This window comes from Myotis daubentonii, chromosome 3, assembly GCF_963259705.1.
Source record: "Myotis daubentonii chromosome 3, mMyoDau2.1, whole genome shotgun sequence".
Classification (NCBI taxonomy): Eukaryota; Metazoa; Chordata; class Mammalia; order Chiroptera; family Vespertilionidae; genus Myotis; species Myotis daubentonii.
Window position 1 is genome coordinate 204097619 of NC_081842.1, and position 21797 is coordinate 204119415.

Sequence of the window (21797 nt, forward strand, 5' to 3'; positions counted from 1 at the left end):
GTTGACTTCTAGGTCCAGCCCTTTTTCCAGGATCGCAAACTGTTGCTTAATCACTGATTTCACTCTCCAGGGCAATGGCAGATCTTGCAAATCCACCCTAGCTGTCTTTCCCGGATGTGGCAGATGCTGTCTTGGTGCTCCGCTCAGGTCCCCTTTACTCTGCCAGTGAATCCATTCTCCAGCTGCTGTGTCAGCTACTCAGCTGCCCCCTTTTCTGGAAAATTGCCCTTGCAGGAGGGAGAATGGAGGCCCCATCCTGGGAAGTTACTCCACCCCCCACCCTCCCAGCCAATGACTGACTGACATAGGTTACAAAAAGCTGGTTCAATTCTGTGGTGTGGTTTATGCTCCAGAGCCTTCCCCTGTGAGCAGGCCAAGGCCAGGCTTCGACTCTATCCCTGCCCAGCGTTTGTCCTTTCCCCCTTCTGTTTCACCTTTTTTAATAGCTTTTTTCTGAAGTGCACTCCCTCAAAAAATAAATTACCTAGTGCCTGTCTTGAGCTGTGCTTTTAAGACAATGGGTTTAACTTTATAGACACAGCATCAGATTCTAAATATAGTAAGTTCCACTGGAGGTCCATCACAATATTATTTTCAGAAAGTCACTCAAGCCCATGGTGACAGGTAAGATAGACCCAAAGGCATTCCAGCAGCGTTCCCTACCCTGCTGGCCAGCCAATCCCACAAGTCATACCAAGGACAAAACGGAACTGTTAACATCCCACTCAAAGGAAAGGCACTTCAAACGCCCTCGTATCTCCAATTTTATTACAGGACGTGTTGGGGACAGGGAGGAAAGTGGCAGAGGTGTGGCAAGAGGGCAGCTGGGGGCCCTCCCCCGCCATGAGCTTCGAGGCACATGGGGGTCAGGCAGAAGCATCTGAGGAGGGTGCCGAAAGCCCGAACAACCAGTACCTTACTGCCTCCCGTGCTTGGAAGCACTGGGAAAGGTTTCGGGTCGTCCCTCCCTGTGAAGGGCTTGGAAGAGTGCCTCCCAGAGGACATGAACTTGGCTGAGCTCGCTAACTCATGCCTCATTTGGTCTAGAGATCAGAAGGGAATGAGACATTTTGTTTTGAAAGGCTTTCTTTTTCACCTCGGTGAAAACAGGCAGGGGCGTGGTAAGGGTGCAAAACACCCTTCAATCAAGACTCAGGCTGAATCTCAACTCGGCCACTGAGTGACTCTGGGCAAGTCAGTTTTCCTGAGACTCGGTTTCTTCATCTGCAAAACGGGAACAATTAATATCCACCTCACAGGCTTGCTGTGAGGATTCCATGAGAAAAGACATGTAATCTTAACAAAATGCCTCAGCTAGAGACGGCCTGGGGCTGTGTCTGCGGAAGCGCCTGCCTGCCTTCCTCTTCCAGGTGTAGGGTGGGGGGCAGGCTTGGCTGCAAGGCCTTAGTGAAAGGCCTGGGCCCTCATGGGCTGAGTGGGCAAGAGTGCAAGTCCACTCTAGCTGTCTTTCCTGGATGTGCTGTCTTGGTGCCCCACCAGGGGCAGTCAGGCCCTCTGACTGTTTTTAAAAAACTAGAAGAGAAGGGAGAGAGGACTGTTTCTTCCCACGGGGGCAACTGCAGGGATATCAAGCCGGGCCCTTCTAGGATTTCAGACCCAGCCATCATGCGCAGCTGCTGGAGGAAGCCTGGCCCCTTCCTTCTCCTTAGCGCGGGGTTATAAAAAACACCTACAAATGGTGAGAAAGTTCACGTAAAAACACTTTCCTGCATGTATAAAAGAGTGACTGGCCGTGGTCAGTGGCTTGGGATGCGAACGGAGGCCCCAAGCTTGGCCAAGGAGTGTCAGCACCCGTCCAGGGGTGGACAAGCTGGTCTGGGCTGCCCTGACAGCCGGACAGCCGGCTGCTCCTTGGCTGGGCGACACTCCGTGGAACTGAGGTCTCGGGGGCAGAAAGCAACACCAGGGCTCTGGTTCCAACAGTGCTCCTGCGACCCTGTGCTGAGGTGGGCGGGGTGGTGCCTTGGGTCTGGGCCTCAGGGACCCCCTTCCTAAGGGCAGCTGGCCTCCAGCAAGTCCCCAAACAGGTTTGGGGTCCTCTCATTAAGTCGAGTAGACTACACTGGTCTGGGGAGCCAAGGCCTGGGGTGCTGTATGGTTTCTGCTTCTGAAGGAGGGTTCTGCCCAGAGCCTGACCCCCTGGGGAGGGCACAGGAGGGCAGCCAGGGCTGTGGCCAGGAAGAAGGCTCCGGACAAAAACAGGAGCACTTCTCTGGCACCCACCCCACGCCAGGGCTTCTCGATGTTCCTTTGGGGAAGGGGTGACAGTAGGGTAAACGGGGTGGCCCACTGCTCCCTATTCTTCACCGCACAAGGGCCTGGACAGTGTGTCCGAGAGGGTGAGGTCTAGGGAAAGGGCCCCAGGCTCCGTTTTGGGGGGTCCCAAGCAGCTTCCGGAGCCAGGTGGGTAGTAAAGGGCTGATGGTGGCAGCTGGAGCTAGAGGTTCACCCACAGGCCAGCCCAGGCGCGCCTTGCCAACTCCCCCCAAAGAGATGCAAAGCGAGGACAGCCACCTGAGTTGGCCTCTGACCTCACAGGCATCCTGGCGGGGGGGGGGGGCGGGGGGATGCCTGAGCTTAAATGTGGCCCTCCTTGCGGAGGCCTTTCTTCCCAGCTCCTGCCCGGCCGCTTCTCAGGGCCCCGGCGGCACACTAGGGCTGGAGGAGTGGCAGGCCACGCCGGAGGCCCTCCTTCAGGAACTGCAGGTAGGTGGCCGTGGACGGGTCTTCAAAGGTGGACGCGAAGCTGAAGGCGTTGTTCTCCACGTCCTCTGGCCTCATGGAGGTGAGGTCCAAGAAGTGGTTGGCGTTGATGTGGTGGACCTGGGAGAAAGGCTGGGTGAGGTGCGGGGCCACCCAGGCTCAGAGCCCCCCGCTCCGTCTGCTCGGCCTCTCGTGGGAGAAGTGGCCACTCCCAGGCCTCACCTGCCCTCGCTGAGGCGGGCGGCAGCCAGAACCCTGTCGGAACCAACCCCGCGGCCGGCTGCCTCCCTCTCCTGCCTCTGCTCACACGGGGCCCTCCGACCACAGAGCTCACACACCTCGTCCACTAGCAGAAAACCTAATGCCCTTCGATTCACCTGTCCCTCGCCCCACCCCTTCTCTGCTCCCGTGACCCCTGACCTCTGCTCCCGTGACCCCTCTGCCAGGAAGAGCAGGAGACGCTGAGGCCCAGGCAGACCTCACTTCAAAGCCAGCTACACTGCTTTCCTTTTTTGTTTTAATTCTCACCCGAGGATATGTTTTTTTTTCCTTTTTCTTTTTCTTAGAGAGAGGGAGGGAGAGAGAAACATTGATCAGCTGCTTCCTATACCTGCCCATATGCACTCCGAGCAGGGACTGGACCCAAAACCCAGGCATGTGCCCTGGCCTGGAAGTGAACCTGCAGCCTTTGGGGGTACGGACGGTGCTCCAACCAGCTAAGCCCCCCGGCCAGGGCCCAGCTACACTTCCTACTTGTGCACCTGTCTCCAAATCTCTGGACCTTCTGAGGCTCGGACTCCTTGATTGTAACGTGGGTGTTTGTAAGCATCCAGCTCCAGAGCTGCTGTGAGAATCCAACTACAGGATGCGCTTGGGTGCTTGTGAGGGGCCCTCAGGGAAAGGTAGGGTGCTGATGTTTGGCTGGGCCTGGGGTGGGGTGAGGGTCCCTGGTCCTCTCTACCTGTCACAGGCCTGGCCTGTCCCTCCTCCTTCCATCCCAGGGCTGACCGCAGTGGTCCAGGTGAGCCTTCCCTCCAGGCCACAGTCCTTTCCACGCTGCTGCTACACTGTGCCTACGGCTTCCCGGCCCCCTAGGTGCTGTTGGGGTCCCCCTTCCCATAGGAGCGTCCTGACCCCTGCACAAGGCAGGCGGACTGGGCATCAGGATCCCCATTTTATAGATATGACCACTGAGGCTCGGGCTGGCTAAGAGCCCAGCTAGGAAGTGGTGGAGCCAGGCCAAAGCCTGATGAGGTCTGTGAGCCTGTGCCCCTGGCTAGCTGCTTCCTCTCGCCACAGTGCCAGGCTTGGGCTGGTGGAGGTGGGGTGACCTACCACGGTGCCATTGGGCAGGCAGATCATCATCTCCACGGGGAAGCTGTACTTCTCCAGGTGCAGGTCTGCCAGCTTCTTGTGGGAGGGGTTCTCCCGGTTGTTCTGTGGGGACAGTGGGGCACACCCTTGAGGCCTTGGCCCCCAGCATGGTCCTAGGGGCTCCCAAGAGCTGTTCCCACCCACCCTCCACTCACTCGCAGGTCCTCCAGCTCCTTCACCAGGGACCAGGTGCTAATGAAGCTCTCGTTGAGGAGCGCAAGGACGGGCGAACTTTCCAGGACCGTCTCCCGGAGAGTCCGCCCGGAACCTGTGCAGGGAGAGGCCAGGCCGGGAGAGTGAGGCCACCCCACGCCTCACTGGGCTTCCATCAGCAAATAACCTCATGGACTATGCATCGGGTGAAATAACAGAGTCTGTAGGTACTGAATAAATGGCAGCTGTAACATCGAGAACATCCTGGCATCTGGGCTGAGACTTAGGGTGAGCCCTACCCAGGGAGGTGTGGTCCCAAATCCACAAAACTGTGCCCCAGGCCTTTGCACAGACTGTTCTTCCACAGAAAATACTCATCCTCCTGTCACTTGACAAACTCCTACTCATCCTTCAGAGTCTCCTCTTAAATGTCACTCTAAGATGCCTCCCCTGGCGCCCCAGTTACACACCCGCATGCCCCCTGGACCTGCCTGTGTAACGCTCACCAGCCTTGTACTTATTCGCTCAGCGTCTGCCTCCCGCTCTGCACTGTGCACGCCCCGAGGACAAGGACCACTCTGACTTCCTCACGGCAAGTCCCCCAGCACCCAGCCCAGGGCGGGGCCAGGAGGCCCCCAGCACCCAGCCTAGGGCGGGGCCAGGAGGCCCCCAGCACCCAGCCTAGGGCGGGGCCAGGAGGCCCCCAGCACCCAGCCTAGGGCGGGGCCAGGAGGCCCCCAGCACCCAGCCCAGGGCAGGGCCAGGAGGCTGCCAGGATGTTTGCTGATTGACTGGGCGAGGACAGGCTCGTCGTTTTACTCATCGTCACCCACTGGGTGACACCCAAAGAATCTGGCGCCCAGCAGGCCTTCAGTGAATGCTCTGCAGAAGCGAATGCATGCCCTGCCTCTGGCACTGTTCTGTTATCTCACGTGTGTGCACACGGTGCCGAGCACAGGCGCGTTCACAGCCATTTCTCATAACTCCGGGAGGTAAGTGTGTTTCCCTCCGTCACTGTTGAGAAAATGGAGGCTCAGGGAGAAGTCACTTGGCCCAGGGTTCTGAGCTGAAATGGCTGAGTTGGGCTCAGCTTGTATCCAGCAGCTTCCTGAGCTCAGCACAGAAACCTCCCAAGCCCTCACCCTGCCCCTGCCCCTGCAGTCCCCTCATGCTCCTACAGGGGAGGCCCAAGGTCTTAGCCTCCTGCACCCCACAAAGCGTGCAGTTTCTCCTGTCCCCCCCTGGCATGGCCAGGTCTCTCACTCACCTCAGCAGGACTGGTCGTCCAGGGCCCCCCACAGCAGGATCGAGTGCACCAGCTTGTTCTTGGCCTTGGCTTGGTCGAAGGCCTCGGTGAATGGCAGGTAGGTGACCTGGGCCAAGCCGAGAGAGAAGCTACTGTGTGCAGCCAGGGTCCCATTCAGGTGCGGAGTGTGTAATGTGTATGTGTGTATATGCATGTATAGTGTACGTGTGCGTGCGTGTGCGTGTGTGTGAGGGGTGCTGCTGAGATGGGGGATACCTCCTCCAAGCTCTGAATGGCAAAGGGAGGCTCCCCGGGCACCACTGGGCCCACAGGGAGAAAGCCCAAGTAGCAAGCCCTACACACAGCCCAGCGGCCTGTGCCCACCTGCTGCTCCCACAGCTCCAGCCCCGGCCCTCACGCACGCCCAGCCTCACCTTCTTGAAGGGGTACATGGCCACCTCCAGGCGCCGGGCAGCCTCCTCCCAGCTCAGCTCCTGCTGCCACCTGATCTCCTCAAACACAAACTGGAGGGGCTCCCCCGAGGGCAGGCGGCTGTCAATCATGTTGCCATCCTCATCCATGATCACGGAGGGTACTGAGGGGCCTGTGGCCTCCAGCTCCATCTAGGCCGGAGGTCAGTGAGGATGCCCTCAGTGAGGGACGTCTCAGAGATGGGCAAGGATCCTCATGGGGCCCCGAGAGACCCTCAAAGGTACCCCAGTCACTGCAGAGGCGGGGAAACGGAGGCCCAGGGAAGGGGGGCCTGGGTAGTGAGCCCAGGCCCGTGTCCAGCCCGGGCTCCTTCACTGCGTGGAGCTGCCTGAGGGCCGTGCGGATGCTGGGTTCTGTGTGCAGAAACAGATGCCAGGAGCTCCGCCCTCCACCCTGCACCGCCCTGAGGCTCCTCGCCAGCTGGGCACCCCCTGCAGCCAGGCTGAGAGGCCCTGCGACAGAGCCTTGCAGAGGAGCCCTGCCTTCCTAGCCGGGTAGGGACCGGGCGTGCGCTCACCTGGGGTATGTAGCCGATGTCCACCTCCATATTGCTGTTCTCACTGGCCCCATACAGCCACTCCATGTCCACATTCAGAGATCTGGGGACGGGTGAGAGGATGGCCAGAGCACTGTTAGCCAGGCCCACGGACCACATGCCAGACAGCATGTTGCTGAAAGCACACGGCTGTCCCGCTTTACAGATGAGGCCCTGAGGCGTGGCGAGCTGAACCCAGGGCTCAGCGCTGCTGGGACTCGGACTGCAGAGCCGGGGCCCTTTCCTCTCCCTGGGCTGCTCTTCCTAAGACGGCAACCGCACCCCCTCCAGTGGCCCAGCCTTCACCGTTCACCAAGGGCTTTCCCGTCCGTGACTCTTGTATTGCCCTCCACCCCTCCAGGCAGAGGTCACCAGTGCATCCCCAGGACACAGCGGAGCGGAGTGAAAACCTGGCACAGCCTCCAGCAGGAGGTCTGGCCTGACCAGGTGCCACCTGCAGGTCTGCCACATGGGGGCGCCCGAGGACTGACAACCAACCACTTTGGGCACAGTGAGCCGGGTGCCCTCGGAAGGGGTCAGCAGTCCCTGGGCCGGGTCATTTGCTCCCCTCCTTCTGTTTCATCCAGTCAGGGCCCCCACCTTCAGCCTGGGGTGGAACACGGTGCTGAGCGGCAGGAGGAGGGTAAAAGGAGTGCGAGGTAGCCACTCTGCTCCTTGGGGCCACTTTCTCTTCCGGGTTATCCTGACCACCCCTCACCCTGCCAGCCTCCTGTCGAGAAAACGAGGGACCTGAGGCCCAGAGAGGGCCAGGGCCTTGCCCACAGACATGCAGTCCGCTGGTGTCACGGCTGAATCTGAACTCTGGCCTCCCTGCTCCCAGCCCACATTCTGTCCCTGTACAGTCACTAAGCAGCCACTTGGGAATCAGGGAAGGCCTGAAACCCGGGCCTCCAGGTCCCCTGTCCCCCCGACAAGAGGCTGACCCTGAGCCAGTGGGGCAGGTTGGCAGTGGCTGGCACAGAGCCATCCCAGGAGCCCCCTGAGACCTGGTGGTGGCCACTACTGGCAGTGAGGCCTGCTGCCCTCAGGCCTTTGCCTGTGCTGTTCCCTCTGCCTGCACAAACCCGCCTCACCCCCCAGGTCTCTGCTTAGATGCCCCTTTCTCTGAGAAGCCCCTCGACCTCAACCAGCCGAGCCCCTGCCCACCTGCGGCCTCCCCGAGGGTGGTCAGAGAGGCTGTGGTTACGGTCAGCATTATGAGGGTGGGGCGGCTCCAGCTGCACTGGGTCCTGGGCACAGGGTTGGTGGGCCAGGCCCATGCAGCACCTGGGACATGCTTGTCAAGTGATGAAATGACCCTCCTCAAGCTGCCTCTTCCGGGTCAGCTCCAGGTCCCTCCCCAGAGAGGGGGCGCCGGGAGCAAAGGGGCAGAGACCGAGGGGGCCTCTGGGCACCTGCTTCCAACCCTGGAGCTGGAGGCCGGGGCCCACGTTCCCACCTGTGGTTGGGCACGAAGAGCCGGAAGTCACGCACGTGGGTGGCATCTTTGGAGAGGACGATGTGGCCGGTGAACTGGCCGGGCGAGAACCAGAAGGGGAAGTCGGGCGGCTCACTGAGCTGGAACTCGGCGTGGATCCTGGGGGGAAGGAGCCCGGTGGGGAGCAGGCCTCCCACAGCTGCCCGAAGCCGGGGACCCAGGCTCTGTGTTGGGGACGGCTGGGCAGGGGGCCAGGAGAGTGCGGGGCAGGGAGAAGGCACGGGCCTCCAAGCACCGCCCACCCCAGGGCCTGGTCCACAGGCTGCCTTCGGGAGCCTTGCCTGACCCTCCTCTGAGCTCACACGGTCTGTGTGTCACGGGGTCACAGCTCCATACACGCCTCTTCGGTTGGGTGACCATCACAGCCCCAGCCCTGTGCTACGCGCGCTCTGCGCACTTTCCTCCTGGGAGGAGGTCACCACCTCCCTCATCCTCACAGGAGGAAGCTGAGGCTCAGAGAGCCCAAGACCCAGGGTGCTAAGTGGGGGCGGGGGGCTCTGAGCCGGGCCTGCCTTCCGCTTGCTGCGCCCCTGTGCGGCCTGGGGCCCCAGGTCCCGAGAGGGAGGGAAGGGCGGGGCGGCGAGGGCCGCTCACCGGAACATCACGGTGTAGTAGAAGTCGCTGACCGCGGTCACGCAGGCCACTGCCCCCTGCGGGGCAAAGCGGGTCTTCACGAAGGGCCGCGGGTGGAACATGCTCAGCAGCCGGTGGATGATGACCTAGGGCAGCGCAGCGGGACCCGGTGGCTGTGGGCCCTGCAGGCCTGGGGTTCGGGGTGGAGGTGGGTCCGGAGGGGGGTGGACAGCAGGGGGGTAGGCCTGGCACAAGGTCTGGTGCAGACTGGGCGGGGTGCAGGGCCCAGGGCTCCCCGGGGCTGCCCTCACCTCCTTTCCCTTGGGTGGCGGCGGGTAGAAGCGGTTGTTGGACAAGTAGCCGGTGAAGACGCTCAGCTCACTGGGGATGATCCACCAGGGCTCGCCCAGCTCCGCCTGGCCCCGCGGGGGGAGGAAGGGCCGGAAGTGACGGGCGGCGAACTGTGCGCGCGGCGAGGCTGCGGCTGTCCAGTTGCGGAGGCCAGACAGGGCCAGGCGGGAGACCTGGGGCGGGAAAGCCGAAGCTCTGGGGCACGGGCACCACGACGTTGGGGTCCCTGTCCCATGCGTGGAGGAGGCTAAGGTCAGAGTTTGGGTTTGGAGCCAAGTCTGGGAGAGGCAGTCACCGCCTTTTGGGGGAGGAAAGGCCACCCCCCAGAGAGTGCGCTGGGCCACCCTGCTGGGTACCCGGCTCACTTCTATCTGATGGGCCGACAGGCAGCGCGAATGAGGGCCAGAGACTGCAGGCCAGTCCGCACACCGGCCTGGAGTGGAGCATGCAGGCCCCCTGACGAGTACCCCCTTCGGCTGCTCCTCCCTGCCCTGGGCTACAGGGGGCTGTCCCTTCCCACCGAGGCCTCAGCCCACGACATTGAGTGCCTGGCTCCCCTGGGACACTCAGCCACCAGGAAGCTGCCTCTTTTTTTAAAAATATATTTTATTGATTTTTTACAGAGAGGAAGGGAGAGGGATAGAGTTAGAAACATCGATGAGAGAAACATTGATCAGCTGTCTCCTGCACACTCCCTACTGGGGATGTGCCCACAACCAAGGTACATGCCTTTGACCGGAATCAAACCTGAGACCCTTCAGTCCTCAGGCTGACGCTCTAACCACTGAGCCAAACCGGCAGGTCCCTTTCCTGTCCCCACCTCGATGGCGATGGCGGTGGGTCGGGGCACAGGCTCAGAGAGAAGGGGAACTGGGAAGAGAGGGGCAGGGAGCTCCCACTGAGGGAGACGGACAGGCAGGTCCTCACAGCAGCACTGGCTGTGCAGGGACAGGCATTGCCCGCCCGTTGGGTCCTGCTCACAGGGTCCTGCTCACTGGCTGGCAAGCCCTGCAGGGGAGCTGCCTGCCAAAGGGGCTGGCTCTGCGGGGCTCTGCGAGGGGGGCGGGCTGGGGGTGCTGCTCCTCACCCATTTCCCCTGTATGTGCAGGTTCCCACTGCTCTGCAGGGGACTCATTTGCTCATTTAGCTTCACCCCAACTCTAGGCTCATCACCACCAAACCCATCTCCACCCAGAACTTGGCATGGAAGGTCAAGCCTGTGCTTCAAACCACTTACTGGACTCCCCCTGACATCCCCGAAGTGCCTCAACCTCAATCTGTCCAAACTGCCCCCATCCTGTCTCCACCAGACCTGCTTCCTTCCTCCGGTCCATGGGACTAACGGCCACCATCCGCCTGGCCACCAGCCAGAAGCCTGAGTCATCCTCCCGGTCACTTCCCATTAGTGGCCACGCCCTGCGCCTCCCCGCCCTGCGCCTTCCCACCCACAGCCTCCAGGCTGTCCTTCCTCCATCACCTGCTCCCAGGGTCCTCATCCGGGATGTTTAGGTCCCATCATGGGCTTGGACCTTGTCCAGAGGGCCTCGGGCCCGAGCGGGGTGGTCAGCAAAGCGTTTGTCAGGCATCCTGCCCAACCCACAACCCCTGCCAGGGGTAGAACCTCAGGTCTGAGTCATGAGAGTTCAACGGAGCACCTGTCAGGTGCAGGGCATCGTGCTAGGGGCCTGGGGATGGGGTGCAAACGTGGGGGACACAGGCCTGGCCCTCAGCAAGCACCGCCTGCGGGGAAAAGACCGCCCTGCAGAAAGCAATGATCTAGTGAGGCGGCTGCACCCACAGTCTCTAGTGCACTCGCTGTGTCCTCCAACCAGGTCCTTCCTGCCCCTGCCTCACCTGGCCAACCCCCCTCCCCGCATCCTGTCAGGTGTCACTGCCCCAGGAAGCCGTCCCAGATCCCCACCTGGGTTCCAGGCTCACGCTTATCCCTCCTGCCTCCCCCACCAGGCTGTGTGCCTGGACCACAGGGATGGCATCGCACCCGCTTCTGGACCCCCAGGGCCTGGCACAGCTGCACAGAGGGCAGCTGATAAAGGCAGATGGAAAGAGAAGGAGAGATGAACACAGCCCCATTCCCAGGTGGCGCGTGCACACAGATGGCCCCCCTATCTAAGGCCCCACCTGTGGGGACCCCTTGCCCCACCCCGACTCACCCCCAGGAACCCATCTTTGCTCTTGGTCATGGACTCTGGGAGCAGAGGCTGGAATCGGGCTTCTACGGTGAGTGTCTCCTCGCTGGGGTCAGGGGGCAGCTCCTCCTCCTCGTAGCTGGCTGTAGGAGTTGACCCTACGAGACACAGATGGAGAGGCCCTGCCCGTAGGCGTCCACTCTGGCCAGTGACTAAGGGAACCAGGCCTGGAGCTGGGGGGTAACAGTTAACACTCGCCCAAGTAAGAACCACCATGTGTCACATTTTAGTTTCAGAGTCGCCCTGTGAGGCAGATACCGTTACTACCAAATCCCATTTTATGAATGAGAAACTGGAGGCTCAGAGAGGTGCTATCACTTCTTCAAAGTCACACGTGGGAGAGTCAGGATTCAAACCCAGGCCTGTTTCACTCCACACCCACGATTAACCACGACCCTCTTCTGGGGAAGTTAAGATCTCAGAGCTCCGTTTCCTCAAAGAAACAGAACCAGGCCAACTTCGGTGTCAGAGAAGGAGCACTGGTCTGGCAGTGAGGAGACTCGCTCCCCCGATTCCCTGGGTAGCATCATTTCCACGTTTGTTTGAGGAGGGCTGGCTGGACTGGCGGTGGCTGGCCTTGCTTTCCCAGATCTCTTCCTGCTCAGAGATGGGCCGACTAAGTCTGTAACCTTCCAAGTGTGGAAGGAGTCATGATGGAGGTTTAAGGGAGAACGGAAGCCTGTTTCAAAGGAGGTGACAAATAGAAGGGCAGGGCCCCAGGACACAGAGTGGGATAAAGCAGCGCGGGGCTGTCACACCTGCCCTCCCAGGGCAGGTTCCTGGGAGGGGCCGTGCCGGCGTCTGCTGACAGGCTGCACGGGTGCGTTCGAAGCAGTTCTTAACCGGGATCATCAGAATCCCCAGGATGCCTTCTACACTTACAGGTGCCCGGGGCCCACCTCAGACCTACTGAGCAGGAGTCCGAAGGGGCTGGAATCAGCAAACCGCTCTTTACTTGGCACTCCCAGGGCTCCCGATGCAAATCCCCGTCACAGAATCACTGCTATGTCTGCATTTGTAAGTCCATGCGGCAAATCTTCCCTAAAACCGGCAATCTGGGGACCTCAGAGGCGGGGACAGTAGGAATGAGCAGGGTTATTAGTCTCTTGCTTATTTTACTGTTGTCCCAGATTATTATTAATAATAAGGCCCAGCATTTTATGGCCCTTTCGTTTTTTAATAAAAAGTTTTATTTCCTGACTTATAAGTAACAGTTGCTCATTCTAGACAGCTTGTAAAACTTCTAAGGTATAAAGCAGAAAATTAAACACTCATAAATGTACCAACTAGAGAGACTGTTGGCCCCTTGTCACTGCTTAGAGTTGGTGTTTCGTGTTTTTGTTTTTGTTTTAATTTCGTTTTCCCAAAACTTGGTCCAGTTTTGCACTCACGGTGGCCTCAGAGGTAAGGGGATTCATTTGAAAAAAAAAATTGGTTTGGCCAGCATGTCATTACTCTTGCTCACTGGCCATAAAAAAGGACGAGGAGGTGGCCGTGTGGCTGCGTGTGGAATTAAGAGGTTGGAGCCAATCCGCAGGGGGCCGACCCGCATACCCGCCGTCTGCTTTTACCACAGAACTGACTGTCGCGAAGACACTGGTCCACGTCTGCCCCGCGAATTAGCAGTTCTCCTCCGACGCGTCTCCTCTGGCAGTGACCACAGCCCCTGGGACCCAGAAAGCTCACCACGGGCTTTGGTGCCTACTCGCCGGAGAGCAGCTGGCATCGCTCTTGCCTTTCCCATCAATTGACCTCCTTACACTAGGCCACTTGGGTAACAAGTAGGTGCCCAAGATCGTAAGTTCAAGAAATGTCACCAGAAATGGACACAGAGGTTGGGGTGGTGGTGAGAGAGCATTTTATAATTCACTAGAAGCCTGGTACATGAATTCATGCATGCGTGGGGTCCCTTGGCCTGGCCGGCAATCGGGCGGATCCAGGTGTTGCCCTGTCTCAATTAGGACCCCTGGGGCCGGCCAGCTGTGGGGGAGGGACCTTGGGAGATTGGCTGTGGGAGCTCACTGACCAACAGGGGGCAGCTCTTGCATTGAGCGTCTGCCCCCTGGTAGTCAGTGCGCATCATAGCAACCGGTTGTTGGTCATTCGGTCCCTAAGCTTCTATGTATATAGATTAGATGTTTCAGGCCTTCATCTTTGCAAAACATAACAATAACAAAAACCCAACAAACACTGGTCACAGCCAGGCAAAAATGGGTAGCGAGATGGGACAGGCATCTGGCAGCACCTAAGAGTTTTAATGTTCAGTAAAATAATCAGAATAGCTCCTATGGCCTATCTACTGCTCACCAGCCACTGGCTGATACTCTCCCTAATCCTGAAATCTGTGAGCTGGGGCAGGACCTGGAGCTGATGTCCCTGGCTCTGCACCTTCCCGCTTGGGCAAGCCGGTGAGCCTCCCTGTGCCCCAGGCTCCCAACCTGTACCCCTGGGGATGTGACGGTGTCAGCCTCACAGGGCATTGCAAGAGTAAGAGAGAACTCACATGAGGTGCTTGAAGCCATGTTGGCCCCGAGGAAGTGGCCAGGGGATGCTAGCTAGGAATTCGCAGTGAGGAGTACAGACTGGAGTGCATGTGGGTGTGTGGGTGTGTGAGTGTGAATGTGGGTGTGTGTGAGTGTATGTGAGTGTGTGTGTATGTGTATGTGAGTGCGTGTGTGTGTGTGTGTATTTGTATGTGAGTGTGTGTGTGTGAGTGTGTGAGTGCGTGTGTGTGTGTGTGTGTGTGAGAGAGAGTGTGTGTGTGTGTGTGTGTGTGAGCAAGCAGCTTGCCCCGACCAGCGGCTGAAGGTGTCAGGGCCAGGGTGACGGGGGCTGCCAGGACCCACATCTCCCTCTGCTTCGGGTGGTCCCCGGCTGAGCAGACCCGCAGCCAGGGCAGGGGGGTGCCTGGCTCCCTCCTCATGGCTCCCCGCCCGTCCGTACCTGTCAGCTTCTCGGCGAGGGGCCCGAACTCCTCGGGGCTGAGGTACAGATCGCGGTCGGTGTCCAAGGAGGAGAAGAGAAAGAGGCCTTCCGTCCCCAGGGCCTTCAGCGCCGACTCCTGCGGGGGAGGGCGGGTGGGCACCAGCTGGACACCAGCCCCGGGGCTCCACACCCCAGGTCCTCTGTCTAAATGCCCCCCGACCCCCCCACCCCGTCCCTTCCCCTCCTCTGGCCCCCGCTCTGCTCCCGCCTCACCCACTCGGGCGCCGCGTCCCCATCCCTTCGTCCTGCCCCCCCCCCTGCGTCCTCCCTGCCCCCTCCCCGCTGTCCCCGTGCTCCCGCCCCCAGACGCTCAGAGTTCCCGCTTCCCTCCGCCGCGTCCCGGGGCGCCCCGCCTGCCGCCCCTCCCCACCGGCCTCCCCAGGCGGCCCCACCGGGACCCTCTTCCAGGCCGTTCACCCCGCCCCGCGGTCCCCACGGCCCGTCCCCCTCCGGCCGCCCGCCCGCCCCGCCCCCGCCCAGCGCCCCTCCCGCGGGCTCCCCGCCCCCGCCCGGCCCGGACCCTCTGCGAGTCCCGCCGTCCCCGCGCCCCCCGCCTCGTCTCCGGTGCCCGCGCCCCCGCGCCCCTCCCGCCGCCGGACCTGCCGCGCGGCCGCCTGGGCCTCGGTGTAGCGGGCATAGGCCCGGGCGGCAGCGGCCGCGGCGGCGGCGGCGAGCAGGGCCCCGAGCAGCGCCAGGGCGCGAGCGCAGCGCGGCGGGGGCGCGGGGGGCGCGGGGGGCGCGGCGGGGCCGGGGCTGGGGGGCCCGCGCTCGCCCGGCCGGGACCGGCCCATGGCGGCGGCTCCGGGCGGCGGGGATGCGGGCGGGCGGGCGGGCGGCGGGGAGGAGCGGGGCGGGGCGCCCGGGCGGCGGGGCGGGGCGGGCGGCCTCTGGGCGGCGGGGCCGCGACCCTCGGGGGCCGCGTGGCGAGGCGCCCGCCTCCTGCAGCGCCGGGCGCAGGGCTGAGCGAGCGGGAACGGGCTCCGAGCTCCGCGTCGCCCTCCGTCCTCGGGCCCGGCCCCTCCGCCTGGAGCCGCGCTCCTTCCTGCACATCCGTGTCCAAGCCCGGCCGGGCCCCCACCCCACCCGCAGGCCGAGGCCCCGAGAAGGAAGGGGCTGGGGCGGGGGGGCGGGGGGAGCCGCACCGCCCGGGGCTTCCTGGGGAGCGGGGTCCTGGGGAGCGGGGTCCTGGGCCCCGGCCTCGTGTCCACCTCCCTGGCCCTGCCCGTCCAGCAGCAGATGGGCAGCCCCTCTCCACTCCTATCCCGCTCACTTCTAACATGTCAGCTAGAAAGATGGCAGAGTTCCAGGCGTACCCCGTCATGGTGCAGCTGGAAGGCCACCTCTGGGACGGACGGGGATGGAGAGCTCGTGTTCACGGCCCCCTCACCTGTCGGGGCCCCGCCTCCCCGCCGCCAGGAGGAGTCCAGAAGCCTTTCTGTGGGGGGTGAGGAGGGCACCCTCGCCTGGGGGGCTGGGCTGTGAGTCATCCTCCCGGTCACACACACACACTCTGCTGGCCTGCGTGGCACTGGCGCGGGTTTTTGGAGAGCAGCTTTGGGCGTGCTTGGGGAGTGACCTGGGGATGGAGGTGGAGGAAGTATTTTTCTGTCTGTCAAGTCCCCAGGACCCCGATCCACTGGCCTCTCTTCCTCATTCATGTCAAGGTCCCCAGGAGCTGGGAGCTCTGTCTGCACTTTCCCACACTTTCCCAGGAGAGGGCAGCCTCTGGACGGGACGGAGCCCAGGGGGGCAGCGCCGTCCTTGGCGGTGCCAAGCCCGTGCTGGTGCACCTGCCAGGTGTGGGAGGTCAGCGCCGTTTAGCAGGCACCAAGCACCCGCTGTGCAAGGCCCTGGCTGTTGCGTGCCCCACGTGATCTCATTTTGCTCTCAAGCCACCGGGTGAGGTGAGGGCGATTTGCCTCTTTTTAAAGAGGGGGCTGAGTTCTGGCACGTAGGTTTATCCGAGTCAAATCTCTTGCCATGCTTGCCTCCCAGGGGATGACCCAGCCGACTGCGTGGGGCAGGGGCTGGCCTCTCCCACCCTTCATGGGTCACCAGCCATGACAGCACCATGACGCAGGGCCCCTGGCACATGGTGGGCACGCCAATGTCTTTTGGATGAATGACTCCCAGGGACCAGGAGTTGTGGGCCCTGGACCCAGCCCTTGCCCAGTGCTCTGGCCCCACAGCCTCAGTGGCACCCGCTGAGGGCCTGACATCTGGTGTTGGCTTCCAACTGTGCCACTTCCAGCTCGTTACCATTAATGTTTGGGGACACCCAGCATACGGCAGATGCCATTAGCAAAGCAAATTCCGTTCTGTCAGGAAGCAAAGCTAACAGAGCACAAGGCAGGTTAGGAGGGGAAGATGGATGAGCCAAAGCCCCTGGAAAACAAATGAGGGAAGTTTTCTTTACCAGATAACTTTTATTTATGACACTTGCTTTTGGTTAAAGACACAGACACCCTGCCGGTCTCTGGAGCCAGGGCTGGAGAGATGCGCTGCTGGGACTGGGACGGCCAGCGGGTGCTGGACCGGGTGGGTTTACAAGCCTCTGGGGAAAGGGTCACCCCTGGGGCTCAGCTCTGGGCTTCCATAGAGCTGCCCAGAGGCCAAGAGCCGCTGTTAGACCTGAGCAGGCCTCTCTGGGCCGCGGTTTCCTCCTCTGTGAACCTTTGCCTGCGGGATTTGTCAAGACTCCAGACTCCATGAAGAGAAATATGAATTGGACCTCAACCTTCTCCCAGAGCAGACACACCTCTCAGCCAGATCCCTGGGCACGCTCTCAGCATCTTCCTTCAACCCTCCACCCCGATCTGAGCACCCCGCAAGGCCAGGCCGGCCCCTGGAAGCCCTGGGACAGTCAACAAATCTTCCTCCCAATTTCATAGATTCAGGGCCAACGACAAGATGCTTGCTCAATGCGAAAGGCATAAAATGTTCAGATTTATTGCTTTGAGAGTTTGGTCTGTCTCCTGGGCCTGGTTGATGCAGCTTCCTTCAGGTTTCAGAGCATTTTGTTTAATAAAAAAAAAAAAAGAATTTTGACAGCAATGTTTCGCCTCATATTTTCACAAGGCTTTATAGTTTACAAAGGACATTCACATAGAGCAATCATCACTATATGTATTGAATTTCTACACTGGGGAGCTCAACCCTGGAAATCACCCTTCTTTTCCACAGATGGGGAAGCAGAGGCTCAGAGAGGTTAAGGGCCTTGCCTCAGGTCACACAGCCCAGGGAAAGGTTTCACCCTGCTCTTGGTCTCTTCCGTCCTGCCACTCTGCTTTTCTCATCTCCAACCTGCCCTAAAGCACAGTGAGCACAGTGGTCTGCAGATAGACAGTGAGTGAGAACAAAACAAAACAAAATAAAAGCCAGAGGCTTTTGCAAAAGACAATCAGAGGCTGGGATGAGTATAAAAATAACCAGGTATGTTCAAGGGAAGATTATTTTTGTAATGATGCCATTGGTGGAGGGCCAGGGAGTCAGTGAGCAGAGGATGGGCTTTCTAAGTTCTAAGACTGCACTGTCCAGATCGGCGACCAGGAACCGCACGTGGCTATTCATAGTTAATTAAAATGAAACAAAACCAAACATTTCCTTCCTCAGCCTGGCCAGTGTGGCTCAGTGGTTGAGTGCTGACCTATGAACCAGAAGGTCACGGTTCAGTTCCTAGTGTAGGGCGTGCAGGAGGCAGCCGGTCAATGATTCTCTCTCATCATTGATGTTTCTATCTCTCCCTCCCCCTCCCTTCCTCTCTGAAGTCAATAAAAATATATTAAAGAAAAAATTTGTTCTTCAGTTGCACTGGCCACATTTTAAGCGCTCCACATCCACATGTGGCTACCCTACTGGACGGACAGATATGGGACATTTCCATCGTCACAGAAAGTTCACTGGGCAGTGTGGTTCCAAGCCACCCTCAAGCCTGCTCCTTTCTCATCCTGACTGCCCTGGAGGAGGGGGCGCTGCTGGGCAGGCAATAGCCACGCCTGTTTCAAGGTCGCTTCTTCTGCAGCCGAGGTACCTATAGATGCCATCCCAGCATCCAAGTCCCTCTATTCTACTCTGGAGAGGTTACAACTCCAGGATGCAAACACAAGGCAGACACCAAAGGAGTGGCCGTTAACTGAGGCCTTGCTACTCCAAGTGCGGTCCTAGGACCCGCAGCACCCGCATCTCCTGGCAGGCTGTTCGAAGTGCAGCGTCTTAGGCTCCATGTCAGAGCCACTGAATACAAACCTGCATTTAAAAAAAAAAAAATTCTCACCCAAGGATATTTTTCCTTTGATTTTTAGAGAGCGTGGAAGAGAGAGGGAAAGACAGAGACATCGATGTGAGAGAAACACATTGATTGGTTGCCTCCTGCACTCCCCTAACCAGGGCCCAGGCTGGGGAGGAGCCTGCAACCTAGGTACATGCCCTTGACCAGAATCGAACCCGGGACCCTTTTTGGTCTGCAGGCCGATGCTCTGTCCACTGAGCCAAACTGGCTGGGGCTGAACCTGCATGTTAACAAGGTCCCCGGATGGTTCAGGTGCACATTCAAGTTTGAGAAGCTCTGATTTACCAGACAGGCCGAGTGGGATAAAAATATTGTCCCAAATAGAGGAAACTAAACAGGTATTTTTAGATACAAAATAAAAGGCATCGGAGTGTGTTTTTAGGGATAGACCCCAAAGGGGCAGCTGCGGGGAGCTGGCCCATGTCCCATTTCCAGCACCTTCTCCAACCACGAAGGGTGACCTCCCCGAAGCACAGGGAACAGAACCGAGAATCCCATTTTGGATCTCGGGGATGCTGTCTTTAAATCAGATGTTCTGTTTCTGCTTTCCCTTCCAACGCATTTGGCTATTGAACTTTGTAACTTGCCAAACACAATGTGGTGTGTGAAGCCAGTCCGAAGAAGCAAACAGTAACTTAAAGGGAGGCATCTGGAAAAGGACCGTGTCCCCCTCTTCCCAGGGGTGCAATGCTCTGCAGGTCTCAGTGTTGGGGTCCAGCCCCAGCAGGTCCAGGGGTTCCCAAAGGTGTGGACGGAGTTGGCGAAGAAGGAATGACACCGAGACAGCGTTCAGTTGATCAGCAGCCTAGCCAGGATCTCTAGCCAGGAACTCCAGCCAAGTTCTGTGTTTTATTGTCTTGTTACATCTGTATTTATACCAGTTGATTTTAATCCTGTCAATTTCTATTCCAAAGGTTAGGGTGTTTCTTATCTCCACTCCAGGGAGTAAAGATTATGTAGCTTAAGCGTGACTGTTTGTAGTTAAGTGATTAACTACCCGCCTGGCACTTAGTTAAGGGGTTTTATTCCCTCCCTAACTTCAGGGGAAAATCCCTACCTGGGGAAACAACCTTTCTCGGAGAGGTGACCTTGGTTAAAACACATAGAGCCAAGAAGGGGAGCAAACATATTAAGAACAGTATGCCATATACGCCAGGTCCCCCGAGACATATGCTGTGCAGATGTTTCTTCCCTGCAGCGACTGTGTCAAGCAGCAAGGATGGACCGGCTTCCGGCATCTCAGTGCCTGGAGCCAGGTGCTAGTGAACCTTTCTGGGAAGGAACCAGCATCGAGCTGTTACATGACGGGAACAGGTGCAAAGGGTGCCGTCACAGCGAGGGCAAAAATGAGGCTTCACTGAGCCCAGCATCACGCTGACCCGGCTCCGAAGGAGCGTCTGCTCAGGGCCTGGTTCTGGAGCTTGGGTTCTGCTTCAGTGAGGATGATTCATCCTTTAATTCCTCTCTCCTCTCAGCCTACCCTGGGTCTTACTTATTTTTATCCCTGGAATGGAGTTAAATTGCCTAAAGGACGATGTTTCTTCACCTGCAAGGGCCCTCCTGGAGGATGAATTTTAAAATATTCATTTTTACAACTTGCTCCCAGCAGTAACAGAGAAGATGGAGAAGACGAGATGCTGGGGGAGGAGAGGAGGACAGTGACACGAGCCCAGCGGGGAGCCTGGGGCCTCGGGGAACTTGGAAATGACTCTGTAGTCGGGAGATGGTCCAGGAATTGACTCTGAGGAGTTGGATAGAGGGAAAGGAATGGCCAGCTATGATCTCGTTACTCTCTTTACGATACTGAAAAACTGAAGCAAAACCTTCGAACAGTCGTCTGTTGGTGCCTGGCCCCGTAGGCAGGTCTATTATTTTGGTAGCAACCTTATTTTTTTCTCCAGTCAAGATGCCCTGCCCTCCCTTGGCTGGGGCACATGACTCAGGCTGATTGGAAGCTCATGTCCTAAAGGGAAAAGGCAGGATCTGGAAGCACTTGGATTCACCTGTCCTGGCGGTGTGCCTGGGGAGGCTGCCCTGGCTCCCGCAGCCTGGATCCCTGGCCAAATCCCCGTCCTCATCCTTCTTGAGGTCTGGCTGTTCACTCTCTTGAGATTTCACAAGCTTCCCCAAGGCATTTCAAGGCATCATTATTATTATTATTTTTATTTATTATTATTATTGCTTAAGTCAGAAGGAGTTGGCTTCTGTTTGCAGCGAAGAACCCCAATGCCCAGCAATCAGGGCTTAGTCCCACTGCATGAGACAGCACATGAGGGAATACTGTGCAATGAGATAAATATATATTTGTTGACATGAAAATATGTTCATATGCATAGTTTAGCACAGAAGCAGATTATAATAAAACAGGGTGCATAGTATTTACAAAAAAATATATCCTGCACATTTCACAGAGAAAGGTCTAGAAGAAACTATAATGGTATTCATCTTGGAGGGCTGGACAGTGAATGCTTTTTCTTTAAGCTTATCTTTATTTACTAGCCTTTCTATAGAGTTTGGGTAACGTGTTCTTCTGTTTTCCTTCCTTCCTTTTTTTTTTTTTTTTAAATCCTCACCCGAGGATATTTTTCCATTGATTTTTAGAGAGAGTGGAAGAGAGAGGGAAAGACAGAGAGAAACATCAATGTGAGAGAAACACATCGATTGGTTGCCTCCTGCACATGCCCCGACCAGGGTGCGGTAAGCTCCCTTGACCAGAATCAAACCCGGGACCCTCTGGTCCGCAGTCCGATGCTCTATCCACTGAACCAAACTAGTTGGCGGTTTTTGTTTATTTCTTGTGGGCACAGGCGAGTCACCAAAGCCAGGGGTTCAGGAGTGAAGTGACTCGCTGGACTCTGGCAGTGACTTATTCGCCCACTGCCAGGGCTTCTGCGACAGGTGACCTCATTGACAGGTCTGGCTGCTGCCTGGAAGCGGCTGGAAACACCAGAGTCCCTGTCCTCCACTTCCCACACGCCCAGGCACCAGTGGCATCCCACCTACTCTCACAGCAACCATGGGAGGTGCAGGAAAAGATGGCCCAGAGAGGTGAGGTCCCCTGCCCTGGGCCCCACACCCCAGGGCTCACCACGTCCCTGCGAAGTAAGCTGTGTGGACAGCTGCAGAGGGGGGAGAGGGGAGGGGAAGATGAGCGCTCACCTCACTGCTGGGGCCTGGATTCCTTTCAGGGGGCTTCAGGGAAGCAGGGGCTGGTCACAGGGGAGAGTGGATTTGTGGGTGCTCATCCCACTGTCCTTCTTAGCTTCTAGGTCTCAGCTTGAAGGCTATCTGGTCAGAGAGCCTCCCCTTGACCGCTAAGATAGGCCCTGGTCATTCGTACTTCAGCGGTTTGTCTCCTTTGCAGCATTTCA

General features: G+C 58.7%; 1 protein-coding gene across 3 annotated transcripts; it reads right to left on the reverse strand.

Moving 5' to 3' along the window:
• Positions 1 to 754: 754 nt before the first annotated feature.
• Positions 755 to 14944, reverse strand: SELENON (selenoprotein N). 3 transcript variants are annotated; one of them, XM_059690746.1, is made up of 12 exons: positions 14738 to 14944; positions 14097 to 14214; positions 11118 to 11251; positions 8907 to 9119; positions 8617 to 8672; positions 7984 to 8121; positions 6507 to 6588; positions 5932 to 6120; positions 5519 to 5624; positions 4254 to 4366; positions 4060 to 4161; positions 755 to 2844 (listed from the first exon to the last, which is right to left on the reverse strand). In XM_059690746.1, exons 1-12 carry the CDS (start codon positions 14927 to 14929, stop codon positions 2674 to 2676), a joined length of 1614 nt encoding a protein of 537 aa, XP_059546729.1. In that variant the 5' UTR covers positions 14930 to 14944; the 3' UTR covers positions 755 to 2673. The 3 variants fall into 3 exon arrangements, with proteins under 3 accessions (XP_059546729.1, XP_059546728.1, XP_059546730.1); XM_059690745.1 differs by having other exon boundaries at positions 8617 to 8741; XM_059690747.1 differs by lacking the exon at positions 4254 to 4366 and having other exon boundaries at positions 8617 to 8741.
• Positions 14945 to 21797: the final 6853 nt, after the last annotated feature.